The sequence below is a fragment of the Acanthaster planci genome, linkage group LG05 (genome assembly GCF_054643075.1).
Source record: "Acanthaster planci isolate LZ-2023a linkage group LG05, COTS_SCS, whole genome shotgun sequence".
NCBI lineage: Eukaryota > Metazoa > Echinodermata > Asteroidea > Valvatida > Acanthasteridae > Acanthaster > Acanthaster planci.
Genome location: NC_141781.1, coordinates 9,504,746 through 9,519,691, shown reverse-complemented (window position 1 = coordinate 9,519,691; position 14,946 = coordinate 9,504,746). Strand labels below are relative to the sequence as shown.

The window sequence follows — 14,946 nt, the reverse complement described above, 5'->3', positions numbered from 1 at the left end:
TATTCTTGAAAGACAGAGTATCTGCTGGCTGACAGTCAATGTCTCACCGTCTCTGTTGGACATCAGTCCCATGAGCCCATTCATACAGGAATCCGTCACCTCCGAGATGTTACTGGCGCACCTGCCTATGGCCTGGATGGTGGCTGCTACAAAGTCCTTGTCAGAGCTGGTCACATAGGTCTGGACAAAAGGGGAGGGGAGAGGTGAGAGAATGCTCTAAAAAGAGCAAGGAAATTAAGCAGCTTTAACCACTTCACGCCAGTGGCAGTTAATATCAATGTTGATGATGCTGGGTCGGGATAATTATCATTTTTTTCTGTTTTCAAAATTCAAGGACCGTCTGGTTTCTACTCTAATCTGACAGACAACAGCTATTGACGCTGGAGTATTTCAGCCAGGCCTGCTTCCTTGTAAAATGAGCCCAGATTTTATGGTCTAACATAATTTTCTTTTGTTCACGAAACTGGCACTGTGCGCTGCTGACCTCTTTTCAATAGGGGCCAGGTGCAGCGGTACTGTGTGGCTCATCGCTGTGATGGTGGTGCGCTTTTGTCCCTGGTGGTAATCCGTTCAATGTGAGATGTCCACTCTTCCAGGAAAGGTAGGCAAAAATTGTAACCTTCCCCACTGACATGCTCAACACACTACCACACAAGCACAAAAGTGTGAAAAAAATATAATCAAAGAAGACAAACCCTTCGTTACATGGATTTGAAGCTTCATATGTACTTAAAACAATGTCTTTACAAGTATGTCCAGTTTCAAAAAGATAACAGGTGGATACCAGCCGTTAGAAAGTCTGGAAAAACCTGGCCCTTTTGGAATTAAGAGTGTCAGATCACCATTTTCAAAACACAATTTCGGAAAGACTCGCACAGAAAAACACACCTGTAATTCCCGCAGGATGGTGGCGATGCTGGTCTCGCTGGCGATGTTGGTCAGAATCTCCAGCTTGAGCAGCCGGATGTGAGTGGGGTCGCTGGACCGGACGAAGAAGCTCTTTAGGAATGGCTCGAACATGCCGCGCCGCTTGGCACTCATGGTGGCAACATTGCTGAGGACAACGGACTGAACCTCCCTGGTCAGGAAAAAAAAGAGGGGGAAGGGAGTACAAATTGGTTTTACATGAGCCTGTTCCCCATTTCAACATCATACACTCAAAATGACGTTGCAGGTCATTTGACATCAGTATGTGCTTAGAGGTCGACCCCACCAGCAAGGCCATACGCCGACTTACAACCTCCGAATATGTTCCAACTGTGGTAAAATCAGGCATTTCATTTTATGGAAATGCGTAACCAGCTCAATAGGCATTTCCAAAATATTTATTTGTCAGAATTTGTTAGCACTGAACTAGCAGTGCTGCATACTCCTTGTATTTCTAATTGTTTGGGGGAAACAATTTCGTCTTTACCTGTGACTCCTCAGTAGTCGGACCAAAGGCTTAGCAATCATGCCAACTTCGTTTTTCGGAGCCAGATGGTGGTACATCTGTGCAACAGCCATCACCACCTGTGCCAAAAAAACCCCACAGAAAACAAACCTTTCCAACTGTTGATTTTAACTTTAAATTATGATGCCAAAAAACTTCTAATACATATTTTTCTGCTCAATCTTGGCTTAACATCCAAGGGCTTGGATGTCGGTAACTCTTTCAAAGAATTTCCCGCGTCTGACTCACGGCTGAATTCCTACTCTGGAGGAGGGGCTTGACGCTCCTAAGTAGGAGGCGGTGATCGGCATCCATTACATAGGGCTTCTTGACCGGTTCCTTGTCCTTCTCCTCCTCATCCCCCTTGTCGCTGTCTGATCCGTAGAACGACTTCTCTTGCTCCTCTTGAATCATGTCCTGAGAAGGCAACGAGAGTAGCCGTAAATCTGGACGTGGGCAGCACAAATTGCCCCCCTGTAGCTGGTATCGTGATACGGTGGCCCTTCAGAAGTTATTAGGAAATATGATTGGAGACGTGTATACATATGAGCACACTTCAAATTGCATTCTGCCTGAAAAACAGAAATTTACCCTACTCCAGCAGGAGAAATAATAGCCACGCCCCTCTTGACTTGCATCAACCACTGGATTAAAGCATCTAATCTGTTGCCCAATGCGGGGGTATTGAAATTCGCCTTCCATTTCACAAATTTGGAAATATTTGAACCCCGACCCCCTTAGGTGTATTTAAATCACACTGAAATCGGAGGATTGAGGACTGTTAGGATTACGCAACCTGTATGAGGACGATCACGGCTCTTAGGAGAGCTTTTGGTGTTCTATCTTTATAACAGTTACAAAACAGCCCAATTAGATCGACCTGCCATTTCAAAAGCAGGTTCGTTTTAATAATAAAATTAACATTTATAACCCTCCTATGGTTTTACAGCACAAATGTGCACGAGTGCCCACAGTCACTGGTGAGCATGTAATTTCTATATGGAACTCAAACATGCACAGGTTCAGTGTGTACACAGTAGATTGCCAGCACAAAATGACCCAAGGTCTTTTGTGCAGTCTTCTTCACTGCATTTGGTTTACTGCACAATCATGCACATGAAACAGCGAAGCACAGTTCTTGGGCAGCACAAAAGTGCAATCTGATATTCCTGTGAGGGACAGTTAGTGCAGTGCACAACACGACACAGCTGTGCTTCTTTGAGGTGTTTACCAAATGACCCAAAGAGTGACTTCAGCATAGGAGGGATAATGCGCCAATTTCATACAAATGATCAAAGGCGCATTACATTACTGAAGAATAAGAAGGGATGAAAAATAAGAGATTAGATTAAATAAATCAACATCAAATAACATCAATGTATCTCATTGTAACTTGATGGCAAGTATCTAATTCTTCCACAGGAAAACAAGTATTTTCATTACCCTTAAAACAGCTTGTTCACGTCAGTTTGATTTTAAATGTAAGAGTCGAGGAATCAAGAAGCTGCAACGACGATAATCACTATATTTATGTTCAACAAATGACACCATGCTAATGTTCAATGGCAGCAAATGATACACAATTACATTTGGCTTAAGTCACAGTCTTCCTACGTCGTACAAAGCAACTACCCTGACACAACTACCGGTGTCAAGTAAACAACAACGTACAGTGTACAACAAATTTGGTGTCAAGCGTATTCACACTCACGGCTTTGTTTGGGTCCAGGAACTGTGTCCTGGCATATCTAGTCAGCATGTTGATGATGACCACCTGCCCCCACTCTTCCACGTCAATTAGCAGGTTGCACAGCTTGCGGAAGTTCTTGTGGATGAGATCGATGCGGTCTGGGCAAACCTCCTCAAAGGCGTTCACCACGCTGCCGGCCACAAGCTGTCGGAGGCAACGGAGTCAGCTATCATTTTTATCCAGTGTCTTTTACTGGTTTTCTTTTAACAACTAGCATGTATGCCCAAGTTCTGCATACACATGAAGAAACCTTGCATATTCATGACATGAGCTATGTGAGCACGTGCAGTCTCCTCTCTGGTGTAAAAGGTAGAGGTGGGGCTGACACTTGTTTGCCTTTGCTGCCATGCCCCCAGTGGTGTTCTGGTGAAACTATTTACTCATGCTCATCACCATTGTTTGACCTCTACACCTGGTACCAACTTCATAGAGCTGCTTAAGCACAAAATTTGCTTAAGCGAGAGAAAACCTTGCTTGATAAATAAGGTAACCAGCCAAAACTCCATGTGATGTATATTGTTTTGGGATTGTATTTAGCTGTCTCTTGGTTAGCATGACAATCAGATAGAGTTTGACCTGGTAACCTTTGTTTTTTTAAGCAAGGTTTTATCACACTTAAGCAAAGTTTGTGCTTAAGCAGCTCTGTGAAATTGGCCCCTTGCAACAAAACTCCGTCAGTGCAGGGCCAGTAATGATGTCGCAAGGATCAGATATCTATCACATTTCCTGAGGTGATGAGGTGCCCAGGGAAATGGTAAGTAAAGGTGGCCTTACTTGAACAGCATGAGTTTAATTTACACTTGGAATTAAATTCGAAACTAATTTATCACTACCATCTTCAGTGAAATCCACTTTATTTTACCGTGGTCTTGTCGGCCAGTAGCTTTTCAATGACTTCAATTAGCTGGTCCTTCTGCTCGGGATCAAGACTGGTATATAAAAACAACAAACAAAACAAAGGGTGAATAGTCCCTATCGGTCAACAATAAAATTCTCAACGGATATGTTACATGCAAAGAAGGATATACTTGGCGGTTAATAGAATATATGTCTCCTTTTTCCTACCTGTATAGCTTTGGGATAGCATGGGCAGCAGTCTTCCTGACGTAGGGTGACATATCGTTCACGCTCTCCTTGATTGCCAGCATCATGATGGGGACGATCATTGGAACGCGGATGCTGGACAGGACCCTCAGGGCTGAGGCTCGGATCAGCTGGTTAGGATCCTGAGTCCAAGAGAAGGGTACAAAATTCACGGCTTTTAATATGGAAAGATAGGAAGATATACAACAAGTCAGACTGTAGGGCTGACCAGTTTAACAAAGGCAATGCAATGGGTACAAGGTATTTGGCAAGTGCAAGTTAAATAGAACTTCTTTATCGTTCATTCCTAACGTGAAGGCTGGTTTTGATAGGATGTTTTGACTGGAGGTACCCCCTCAATGGTAAAGAAGACACAGTCGAGTGGGAAGTTCTTAAACTGGGCTCATTCCCACACCGGCAGACATGTGAAGACTGACAGAAACTGGTTGTTGCCCGGGCCAAAGAAGTATGCACCTGGGTGCGTTCACAGTGTGAGTTCCCACCCCAGTGATGTCATCGCAATGTGAAAACGGAACATTTCTTCTTCCTCCGTGGAGAGGATGAATGCCGGTGCAATCAGCCAGTTTGGTACAGAGTACCGAAGCGTGACACCATTTGAGCCAGGAAGCGTAGTGCAAATGAATGGAGCATGTGCACGTGTTGGTTCACAGGCTGGTTCTCGCCCTGATGCCTTTTACGCAACCCAATCGTGCGTGTGACGTATTCACTTCGGGATTCTATTCCAACTGAGAGTGCCCAAAATGAAGCCCGTGAAGGTCACTCGGATGTGTACGGGCAAGGTCAACCCTATCAGCACGGCCCTTCATGGACTCATGAAGCGATTCTTTGCTCCCAAATGACAGATAGGCATGATTTTCTTACCTTCAGGCCTTTCTGGAATGTGCTGATGGACAGCAGGGCTAGGTCTTGCTGTTCCTCAGCATAGCGCACCAGGTAAACGTACACCAACTTCTTGACCTGCAGTGAAAAATACACGTACATTAATAAAATACGCCAAATTTATGAGAAGTAAACAATAAATGCTTCAGTACCTGCAGGTGTACATGTTTTCATCACTTGAAAAGGGAAAAACGCCCCGACAATGAATTCTGGGAGTTGGTAATAGTGTTCCAGTGTTGCAAAAAATAACTCCCTGGATTTAACCTCTTCAAAAGTTTTATTAGGGTTGGGGGCTAGGGAGGGGTCATTAGGGGAAGGAATTAGGTGAGTCAGGTTGGCCTTGTGGTTCTTTCCTCGCCTTCCACCTCTGCAGCCCGGGTTCGAACCCTGGCCCGGTCCACATAGGGATTGGGTTTTCAACCCTCACCTGATTCCGTGGGTTTCACCCAGAATATTCCCCTGGGGTTTTTCCCCCACCTCTAAAACCATAACTGCTTCTCATTGTCTCCTCTCTACAGGTTTCTTCAGGCTTGCAAGCTACAGTGCCTAGGGTGCTTTTGAGAAATCCTTGGTGTCATTACCAGAAATGATCAATAATAATTATAATAATTATAAGATATACCAAATGTATCTTAACAATGGTAAAACATTAGCTTTCCAGACGCTTCAAACTCACCTGGTCTTGGTAAATTTTGAAAGATCAAGCTTGTTGTGCGAATTAATCTACACCTCTTCATTATATGACGATTTTTGGCATCCCTCTAGGGTTAAGTGTAGTGCAAAGAGCCTTTTTATAAAACTTCACAATTGTCCATACTTTTTGGGACAACTGAGGGCACTGGTGCTGTTAAATCAATCAGGGAAGACAGTTCCGTAATTCATTTCGTAGGTTTTTCTTTTCTGTGAAACAAAGGGAGGGAGGTGCCTTGCTACCTTCATTCAATATGCAATAATTTACCAACCTTTAGTCACCCTCATATGGTGTGATTCGACCAGCAGAATTAGAAGCCATTACTGCAGTGGCACAACGCTCGTGGACAGGTGGTATGCGCGCGTTATATGCCTCTTCAACCAACAAAGTGTCGTGATTTGCCAAATGCATGCGTGTGTCAAGTTGAAGAATGTGCGTGTGCCTGAAGTACCACTGCAGTTATGGCATCTAATCGGATTAGTCTATACACAAATATCCAATGTGCAGTCATCAGTGAACATAATGCCGAATTAATTTACCTCTATGCTCTTGGAGACAACATTTTTGACGACAGCGGCAAAAAGGTCTGATGCGTCCTTACCCTTTGCAATCATCTGGAAAGGACAATTAAGATAAGATACACATCGCTATACACAAATCAAAATTTAAGTGTTAGTTGTGGTACGGAAACGTTTCAAGAGTGGATTTCTTTCTTTGGACACTTCACTCCTTGCTTAACTGACGAGATACAACGTAAAGAGAAAGAAACCACTGTTGGTTAATAATACCCGCAAGGATTTGAAAAGATCCTGTTACCTTACCCGTAAACTTGCCCAGGAAGTTATAAAGATAACAGATTTGTTCAGTTTGGACTGCTAGATATATGTATTTTTTTAGATGGGGGGCTGGTAGTCCAATAATACTCACTCCAATGATTCTCTTCATGGCCTCAAGTTTCAGATTATCCTTGCTTCCATCCAGCATGGACTTCAAATCTTCATGCCTACAAAACAAGATCCATAAAGGCAGTGAGTGATCGCCGAAAAAAATAAGTTCACTCAAGCATGCAGAGACTTGCTTGGTGCTGTATAAAATGCATGTCATGGGCATGAGCTTTCTCAATGTCGGTATACAACTGCAGGGATATTCGTAATGTCCTTGTACGGAATTGTTCCCTACAATAACTTTACCTTTAGAATAGAAACAAGTGCGAACAGTCAATCGCCACAAACATTGACTTGTTACCGTAGATTCTTTTGAACAATATTTTGCTGCTATTTCTTGCCCCAACCGATATTGGCTTAGACGGGGCCCAATATCACAGAGATGCTTTACAGTTACCAGAAAATGTCAAGCTGTACTGAAATGATTGTAACAGAAAATTTTCCTAACCTTCAGCACTATTTCATGGCAATGCTTGGCCCGGTTGTGCTCATGGCTGCACGCGCAAACAGATTTCTGTTGTGACGTCACAAACACCCGTTTCAGAGAGGTGTTCTAGAGTTGCACTGAACCAAAAAGTATTGTTCAATTGTCCCCTGTTCCTCCCCACAATGCCTTTCTACTGTGGGGATCTGGTGATACTTGGCTGCTCATTTAATAATCATAGGCATGCAGAGTTTACTCCTTTAAAAATTAACATGCATGATCAGGAGTGGCTGCAGTGGAATGCTATGCACTGCCTTGATAATGGTTGCCCTGTGCACGAGGAGAAGTAGGCCACTTCCATTCCAACGTCACCTGACGGATTTTGTGTAATAGATCTAATTAATTTCCTTTTTGGGCCTATGTTGCAAAGCAGTCACGAAAAATAGCCAAATCGATGTCATGTGGCCCCCCGGCCCTATTCTCATAGTAGACTCTTTATTATTTTAGTACTGTTTTTGTAGACAAAGTGCGGTAATGCAAAAGTTTGCTTAAGTTCATCCTCTTTTAGCGTCGCCTCTGAAAATTCTGAACAATCATTTCCGGCTAGGGAGAGAGGCTAGCTACTGCTGAGCGGTAACACTAAAAGGGCTGATAAGCCTACAAGCAGGAGCGTTGGGGGCTTCAATTTCGGGTACCGACTAAAAAGAATAAAGCAATCGGACACGAGCAAGACCATGTGGCTTCTGTCTTACTGATTTCCATTCTCTCTTGCCCTCTTTGGAGAAGACTCTCCATTATTGCCCTCACCGGTCGACTATACATTCATGGCAATGTGGATTTACAACACCACAAATACCACAAAATCACTCATGTGGTATTAGTTATGTGGCTTACTGTCACCAGATCCCTCATTTGGCCACTCGCTGTGAATAACAAGCGTGACAATACATGTACTTGTAACTGTTGAAATAAGGGACCTGGCGACTATAGTATTAGTAGGCCTGTAGGCCTACTGTCACAGGCTTTAGTTACTTTAGCTAACGGAGGAGTCCGGCACTTTTCAGGTTTTTTGTTTGACCCCCACAAATTTAGTACTGTTGGAAAGAGAATTTTAAAAGAAATTGATTGGTATAAAATTTAGCTCAATAGCTAATAGTATGGTGAAGTTATTGATTTTGTTGTCATTAAAATTAGGTGTGATTAGTCTGTCACTTTTGGGGGGCGGACACAAGTTTTACTTTCATCAATGTATTTGAACCACATGGAGTCTTATTCCTCATCGGTTCTACTTCCAGACATGCCAGATTTGAACAAAGATCTGTAATTAAGTCACTGATAAAGTGTAAAGTAAACAATATCTTTTATTATGGAGAACTTTATCAATAGTAAACATAGGATACATGTACATGTATACAATACAGTAACAGGACAGTTCAGTTGGGATTGACACTTTTAGTAATGTGTGAAAGATCACTGAAGCATAGTTTTGAAGTGATATTTTGTCATCAATAAATAGCTATAAAATAGAGGACTAAATCTGTCAGGTGTCATAAGGCCTGTCATGAAAATATTCTAAGGTAAGGACTGCCGTGATATGTTTGCTTTAATTAGCTAACACTGACATTGGACTGAAACACACATGCATGACACATATGTCACAGTAGAAAAGCATGACAGATGCCAACTTCAACCCATTGTGTCGGAAATACAAGCGGGTGACAATATGTAAAACAAGCACACATAACGCTGCAGACTAACGTAATAACTTAAGCCTACTTTTTGTAGTCGGCTGCGAAAAATCCACCACTTGCAGGATCGCTGGCGACATCTGGCTCCACAGGTCCCGTCGATGGGGTTTTTTCATTGGCGTAAGACCGCGGCTCGGTGTTGCTGTGATGCGCCATGGTGCTCGGATCCTGTGCAGAAAAAGCAACAAAATCACGTCAAGCCCGGCTTTTCAGCTGTGCTAGCAGACAGGCAGACGTCCCACACATAAATACACACGTCAATAATATACCAGCCTGAAATTGGCACGAAATTCGGGCCGGATTTTCGGCCAGCCTGATTTTCGGCTGGACGCTATTTTTACGGCTGCAAGCAACCCTTCACGCAACCGGCTAGAAATTCTACGGAGGCCGATCATGGCATAGCAGAAAGAGCCCATAGACGTCCACAAACAAATTACAGAAAAAAAAGAATTGTTTAAAAAAATCGTTCGCTGGAATGTATCTTAGCTATGAAACAACGTGAACAACAAAGACTCTTTTTCACCAGCAGGAAATACAGACGGAATGTGTACGAAAAAACACTAAGCCTTCATGCAAAATGGATGAGGGCGCTAGTACAGACAATGATGGACCCAAAATAATGCCTTCGCGAACGGGTTCGCAATTTGTATACTGTCAATTTCTCTTCTATTAAGGAAGTTGGAGGCACATGAACTCGCTGATTTCGGAAGAAGCATGGAATTTAATGGCAGAAATACAAAAGAGTGTCGGAACTTATTTAGAAAGTGTGAAATGCAAAAAAGCAAAAATCGAAATCGCTCTATAATATTGATTTCAGGAGTCAGCGCACCCGATTAGGAACAAAGACGGGGAAAATCGCTTTCTGGGCTGATATCCGTTTTGAAATGATTTTGTAACCATCCTAGATTCCAAAAACGTTTATTCGGCACACAAGCTTTCTCAGCTGATTTGTATCAACAGTTTCATTACATTTTGGTTTTTTTTTTCTGTTTCAATTCAATGGGGTTGATATGGAGGAAGGACTAGTGTTTGAGCTTCCCAGAAAGTTGTGCATTTTGGTATGTGAGTAGGAAGATAATAGCTGTCCAGTCTCCTCCAATGCAACGACTGCCTATTGGTAATGTCTGTCAACACGTAATTCGCCTGCCACCCTGTTCTGTGCTGTGGTGGGAAACACTAACCTAATGGGCCAGCCTTGTTGACATGCGTTACCTATCTTTTATCGTGGCCTCGGGGGAGACCGCTGTTGCTTTGTAAGTCATGACAAATGAAACTTTAAATTTCATGAAACTCACCTATACACTTTCCTTCCTCCTTGGTACTCCCAACAGGGCATGAAAACTTAAAGTAATCAATTTTTCTGTCCATGTTGTTGCCCCCCTATATTATATACATATTAAAACACATTAGCCACAGGCCCTTTTAATGTTGCTGAAAAACATGCGTTGCTCTGTTAAATCTTATTCACTGCAGCAAGCTTGTTGTAATAATTAGGACAGTTTGACAAAATAATCATAACTGATCATTCTTAGAAGTTTGCTTGCAAGAGTAACATACCGGAATATCCCTTGCTATTTACTTAGCCACATAGAAAACTGCTAATATCAACAAAACAGTCGGGGAAAAAATCATGGTGGCGAACAATGTACACTTCATTTAACCCCAAAACGCGACATTAAACCTTGCAAACGCGAGTCAACAGTATTAGTAATTAATTGACAGAATTACAAGCAGACACTCCAAAATAAATAAACGAGCCCTTGCGTCGCCAAGTGGCAGCTAAACTTCCGATCCACCAAAAACAACACAGTACAGGGTGGCGGGCGAATTACGTGTTGACAGACATTACCAATGGGCAGTCGTTGCATTGGAAGAGACTGGACAGCTGTTGCCTTCCTGCAAAAATGCACAACTTTCTCGGAAGCTCAAACATTAGTCCTTCCTCCCTATCAACCCCATTGAATTTAAAAAGACAAAAACCAAAGTGTTATCTGCGTGCTGGCGCAACGACGTGTCAGAAACTGTTGATACAAATCAGCTGACACAACCTGTGGGCCGATTCAACTTTTTTAAAATCTAGGATGGTACAAAATCGTTTGAAAACGGACATCAGCCCAGAAAGCGATTTTCCCCGTCTTTGTTCCTAATCGGGTGCGCTGACTCCTGAAATCAATTGGGCTGAGACAGCCTGTGAACCGAATCATTCGGGGCGCTAATTAAATGTGCCCAGGGGTCCCCCCTACACATTCCTCAAGAGAAAATCACACTTTTTTGAAATCTAGGATGGTACAAAATCGTTTGAAAACGGACATCCGCCCTGAAAGCGATGTTCCCGTTTTATTTCTAACCTGGTACTGCCACACCTGAAATCAATTGGGCTGAGACAGCCTGTGGGCCGAATCATTCGGGGCGCTAATTAAGTGTGCCCAGAGGTCCCCCCTACACATTCCTTAAGAGAAAATCACACTTTTTTGAAATATAGGATGGTACAAAATCGTTTGAAAACGGACATCCGCCCAGAAAGCGATGTTCCCGTTTTATTTCTAATCGGGTGCGCTGACTCCTGAAATCAATTGGGCTGAGACAGGCTGTGGGCCGAATCATTCGGGGCGCTAATTAAGTGTGCCCAGGGGTCCCCCCTACACATTCCTTAAGAGAAAATCACACTTTTTTGAAATCTAGGATGGTACAAAATCGTTTGAAAACGGACATCAGCCCAGAAACCGATGTTCCCCGTTTTATTTCTAACCTGGTACTGCCACACCTGAAATCAATTGGGCTGAGACAGGCTGTGGGCCGAATCATTCGGGGCGCTAATTAAGTGTGCCCAGGGGTCCCCCCTACACATTCCTCAAGAGAAAATCACACTTTTTTGAAATCTAGGATGGTACAAAATCGTTTGAAAACGGACATCAGCCCAGAAAGCGATTTTCCCCGTCTTTGTTCCTAATCGGGTGTGCTGACTCCTGAAATCAATTGGGCTGAGACAGGCCGTGGGCCGAATCATTCGGGGCGCTAATTAAGTGTGCCCAGGGGTCCCCCCTACACATTCCTCAAGAGAGAATCACACTTTTTTGAAATCTAGGATGGTACAAAATCGTTTGAAAACGGACATCAGCCATGAAACCGATGTTCCCCGTTTTATTTCTAACCTGGTACTGCCACACCTGAAATCAATTGGGCTGAGACAGGCTGTGGGCCGAATCATTCGGGGCGCTAATTAAGTGTGCCCAGGGGTCCCCCCTACACATTCCTCAAGAGAAAATCACACTTTTTTGAAATCTAGGATGGTACAAAATCGTTTGAAAACGGACATCAGCCATGAAACCGATGTTCCCCGTTTTATTTCTAACCTGGTACTGCCACACCTGAAATCAATTGGGCTGAGACAGGCTGTGGGCCGAATCATTCGGGGCGCTAATTAAGTGTGCCCAGGGGTCCCCCCTACACATTCCTCAAGAGAAAATCACACTTTTTTGAAATCTAGGATGGTACAAAATCGTTTGAAAACGGACATCAGCCCAGAAAGCGATTTTCCCCGTCTTTGTTCCTAATCGGGTGTGCTGACTCCTGAAATCAATTGGGCTGAGACAGGCCGTGGGCCGAATCATTCGGGGCGCTAATTAAGTGTGCCCAGGGGTCCCCCCTACACATTCCTCAAGAGAAAATCACACTTTTTTGAAATCTAGGATGGTACAAAATCGTTTGAAAACGGACATCAGCCATGAAACCGATGTTCCCCGTTTTATTTCTAACCTGGTACTGCCACACCTGAAATCAATTGGGCTGAGACAGGCTGTGGGCCGAATCATTCGGGGCGCTAATTAAGTGTGCCCAGGGGTCCCCCCTACACATTCCTCAAGAGAAAATCACACTTTTTTGAAATCTAGGATGGTACAAAATCGTTTGAAAACGGACATCAGCCCAGAAAGCGATTTTCCCCGTCTTTGTTCCTAATCGGGTGTGCTGACTCCTGAAATCAATTGGGCTGAGACAGGCCGTGGGCCGAATCATTCGGGGCGCTAATTAAGTGTGCCCAGGGGTCCCCCCTACACATTCCTTAAGAGAAAATCACACTTTTTTGAAATCTAGGATGGTACAAAATCGTTTGAAAACGGACATCAGCCCAGAAAGCGATTTTCCCGTCTTTGTTCCTAATCGGGTGCGCTGACTCCTGAAATCAATTGGGCTGAGACAGGCCGTGGGCCGAATCATTCGGGGCGCTAATTAAGTGTGCCCAGGGGTCCCCCCTACACATTCCTTAAGAGAAAATCACACTTTTTTGAAATCTAGGATGGTACAAAATCGTTTGAAAACGGACATCAGCCCAGAAACCGATGTTCCCCGTTTTATTTCTAACCTGGTACTGCCACACCTGAAATCAATTGGGCTGAGACAGGCTGTGGGCCGAATCATTCGGGGCGCTAATTAAGTGTGCCCAGGGGTCCCCCCTACACATTCCTCAAGAGAAAATCACACTTTTTTGAAATCTAGGATGGTACAAAATCGTTTGAAAACGGACATCAGCCCAGAAAGCGATTTTCCCCGTCTTTGTTCCTAATCGGGTGTGCTGACTCCTGAAATCAATTGGGCTGAGACAGGCCGTGGGCCGAATCATTCGGGGCGCTAATTAAGTGTGCCCAGGGGTCCCCCCTACACATTCCTCAAGAGAAAATCACACTTTTTTGAAATCTAGGATGGTACAAAATCGTTTGAAAACGGACATCAGCCATGAAACCGATGTTCCCCGTTTTATTTCTAACCTGGTACTGCCACACCTGAAATCAATTGGGCTGAGACAGGCTGTGGGCCGAATCATTCGGGGCGCTAATTAAGTGTGCCCAGGGGTCCCCCCTACACATTCCTCAAGAGAAAATCACACTTTTTTGAAATCTAGGATGGTACAAAATCGTTTGAAAACGGACATCAGCCCAGAAAGCGATTTTCCCCGTCTTTGTTCCTAATCGGGTGTGCTGACTCCTGAAATCAATTGGGCTGAGACAGGCCGTGGGCCGAATCATTCGGGGCGCTAATTAAGTGTGCCCAGGGGTCCCCCCTACACATTCCTCAAGAGAAAATCACACTTTTTTGAAATCTAGGATGGTACAAAATCGTTTGAAAACGGACATCAGCCATGAAACCGATGTTCCCCGTTTTATTTCTAACCTGGTACTGCCACACCTGAAATCAATTGGGCTGAGACAGGCTGTGGGCCGAATCATTCGGGGCGCTAATTAAGTGTGCCCAGGGGTCCCCCCTACACATTCCTCAAGAGAAAATCACACTTTTTTGAAATCTAGGATGGTACAAAATCGTTTGAAAACGGACATCAGCCCAGAAAGCGATTTTCCCCGTCTTTGTTCCTAATCGGGTGTGCTGACTCCTGAAATCAATTGGGCTGAGACAGGCCGTGGGCCGAATCATTCGGGGCGCTAATTAAGTGTGCCCAGGGGTCCCCCCTACACATTCCTCAAGAGAAAATCACACTTTTTTGAAATCTAGGATGGTACAAAATCGTTTGAAAACGGACATCAGCCCAGAAAGCGATTTTCCCCGTCTTTGTTCCTAATTGGGTGCGCTGACTCCTGAAATCAATACTATAGAGCGATTTCGATTTTTGCTTTTTCGCATTTCACACTTTCTAAATAAGTTCTGGCACTCTTTTATATTTCTGCCATTAAATTCCATGCTTCTTTAGAAATCACCGAGTTCATGTGCCTCCAACTTCCTTAATAGAAGAGAAACTGACAGTATACAAATTGCGAACCCGTTCGCGAAGGCATTATTTTGGGTCCATCATTGTCTGTACTAGCGCCCTCATCCATTTTGCATGAAGGCTTAGTGTTTTTTCGTACACATTCCGTCTGTATTTCCTGTTTGTGAAAAAAAAATCTCAGTTGTTCACGTTGTTTCATAGCTAAGATACATTCCGGCGAAGGATTTATTTAAACATTACTTTTTGTCTGTAATTTGT

General features: G+C 43.8%; 1 protein-coding gene across 3 annotated transcripts in view; it reads right to left on the bottom strand.

The window, feature by feature from the left end:
• LOC110987094 (AP-3 complex subunit beta-2-like) overlaps positions 1–14,946 on the bottom strand; it is a 34,135-nt gene that overhangs the window by 14,047 nt on the left and 5,142 nt on the right. For 2 of the 3 annotated variants that reach the window (XM_087136472.1, XM_087136473.1), the window contains exons 2-12: positions 9,001–9,140; positions 6,784–6,859; positions 6,396–6,470; positions 5,148–5,243; positions 4,248–4,408; positions 4,045–4,111; positions 3,144–3,326; positions 1,682–1,849; positions 1,415–1,512; positions 889–1,078; positions 48–216 (exon numbers count right to left, since the gene is read on the bottom strand). In XM_087136472.1, the coding sequence (XP_086992598.1) occupies positions 48–216; positions 889–1,078; positions 1,415–1,512; positions 1,682–1,849; positions 3,144–3,326; positions 4,045–4,111; positions 4,248–4,408; positions 5,148–5,243; positions 6,396–6,470; positions 6,784–6,859; positions 9,001–9,140 (1,423 nt within the window). The remainder of the gene's footprint in view (positions 1–47; positions 217–888; positions 1,079–1,414; positions 1,513–1,681; positions 1,850–3,143; positions 3,327–4,044; positions 4,112–4,247; positions 4,409–5,147; positions 5,244–6,395; positions 6,471–6,783; positions 6,860–9,000; positions 9,141–14,946) is intronic. The other variant, XM_022249526.2, reaches the window with a different exon arrangement.